Source organism: Brassica oleracea, chromosome C4, assembly GCF_000695525.1.
Source record: "Brassica oleracea var. oleracea cultivar TO1000 chromosome C4, BOL, whole genome shotgun sequence".
NCBI lineage: Eukaryota > Viridiplantae > Streptophyta > Magnoliopsida > Brassicales > Brassicaceae > Brassica > Brassica oleracea.
This window is the reverse complement of record NC_027751.1, coordinates 38,356,004-38,358,054: the sequence shown is the minus strand read 5'-3', so window position 1 is coordinate 38,358,054 and position 2,051 is coordinate 38,356,004. Positions and strand designations below refer to the sequence as shown.

Here is a 2,051-nt window from a genome sequence, read left to right as displayed (position 1 = left end):
ACTCTTAGCCATATTCTCTACAAGCTCCAAAGCATCTGCTTCAGTTTTCCTCAAGAAGAAACCATTGCTAGCAGTATCAAGTTGGCTTCTAAATTTAGGCAAAGCACCTCTGTAGAAAGTACTAAGCAAACTCTCCATATTGAAGCCATGATGAGGACATTGAGAGATGTAGCTGTTGAACCTTTCCCATGCTTCTCCAAAGCCTTCAAGATTCCTTTGACGAAATCCAGAGATTTCATTCCTTAGCTTAGCAGTTCTTGAAGTAGAGAAGAATTTGGTGAGGAAAGCTTTCTTGCACTCATCCCATGTGGTGATTGAATCTCTTGAAAGGCTCTTCTCCCATGTGTGAGCTTTGTCTCCCACAGAGAATGGAAACAACCTTAGCTTGAATGCATCTTCAGAGACACCATTGATCTTTGTTGTTCCACACAGCTTATCAAAGTTATCCAAGTGGTCTAGTGGATCCTCCAAGGCAAGACCATGGTACTTGTTGCTCTGGATCATGTTTATCAATCTTGACTTGATCTCAAAGTTGTTGTTTTCCACAGCTGGTGCTCTGATGCCAGCTCTATGCCCATGGATATTGGGCTCATCATGTGTGCCAATAGCTCTAGCTTGGGGGATGTGGGTGTTGTGGCCTAAGGTTGGTAGCTCCTTGGCCAATGCCCTCTCCATCTTGAGGCTGATTCTGATGTTGATCCATCACAAACTCCAATCTGTCTAAGTGAGCTTATTGCACTTCTTCTCTTCTTCTCCTTGCAATCTCCCTTTCAAGTGCTCTAATGTCTTCAACTCTTGAAACTAGGTCTGTTGGGGCTCTGCTCTGCAAGTTCATGCACCTGAGATACAAAAGGGCTAGGAAAGAGAATCAGTAACTAGATAAAACGAAAATAAGACTTAGTCTCAAGTAAGGACCAAATCTCAATGTTAAAATCAACTTAGAATTGGCAACGACGCCACATTTGAAATGGACTTTTCAAGGGTCCTAATTCAAATCATGTAGTATTTAAGATGTCAATTCATTTCTAAGAGTTTTAATGCAGAGAGAATTCAGTTCAAACTTAAGCTAAATGCAATCAAAGTGATGAGGTGGTTCAATCAAGCTAACAAGGTTCTAACACAACTAACTAGCAACTTTCAAGCAAATGGATAAAGAAGGAATCATGGGTATAGGAATTTGATGTCAAATGATTAAGATTCAATCTAAAATAGCAAGGTTTCAATCAACACATTTCTCTAAGTCTAGATAACAATTCTAAGCAAATTCTTTGTCAAGACAAATGCTCATTTACTCTCATTGATCAAACATAAAATGTCTTTGGTTTGTGTCAATCAAGCAAACATTAAGAATAGATCATTCAACTATCAAAACTCCCCTAACATCAAATGTCTTTGGTAGGGTAAGTTAAGAGCATGTTGAGTTGGCTCAGACATTTCATCGAACACCTTTCAGGCAATAAAATGTCTAGATTTCTAATCTGAAATGGCCAATTCTAGATTAGCATTAAGATCACTCAATCAAGCAAGAAAACATATTAATGTACTCTAAACATTCTAGATCATCACTTAATCATCCTAATCATCCTAACCCATGAATCCAAAGATGACTACTCACTCATTATCATGGTAGACACTAAATCATTAGTTGATCTAAGTCTAAACATGATTAATGATCAAAGCAATCAAGCAATCACAAAAAATAATGATCAAGATTAGATATTTCCCTCCAAAGTGGTCTTTGATTTGATAGATCATAAGATAAGTCCCAACTTTGGGATAACAAGGGTATTTATACAATCCTAGAAAACCTAATGGTTTCCATTAAAAAGTCTAAAAAGCCCTTTAAAAACACTAAAATTCGACCAAGAGAAAAAGCGCTCCGGGTAGAGGTCGGGTCGCCCAACCCGCGTTGGTCTACACGTGCTGGGTCGTCCTGGGTCGTCCGCGCGGGTCATCCAACCCGCGCTGGGTCGTCCGCGCGGATCGTCCAACCTGCACTGGTCTACCCGCGTCAGCTTCTGTCGTCCAGCCTTCTTCGCCCGCGCGGGTAA

At 40.2% G+C, this 2,051-nt stretch overlaps 1 protein-coding gene across 1 annotated transcript in view; it reads right to left on the bottom strand.

The window, feature by feature from the left end:
• Positions 1-675, bottom strand: part of LOC106338833 — a 2,007-nt gene extending 1,332 nt beyond the window's left edge. Inside the window, exon 1 of the mRNA XM_013777720.1 lies at positions 3-675. Within this exon, the coding sequence (XP_013633174.1) occupies positions 3-675 (673 nt within the window). The remainder of the gene's footprint in view (positions 1-2) is intronic.
• Between the last annotated feature and the right edge of the window lie 1,376 nt (positions 676-2,051).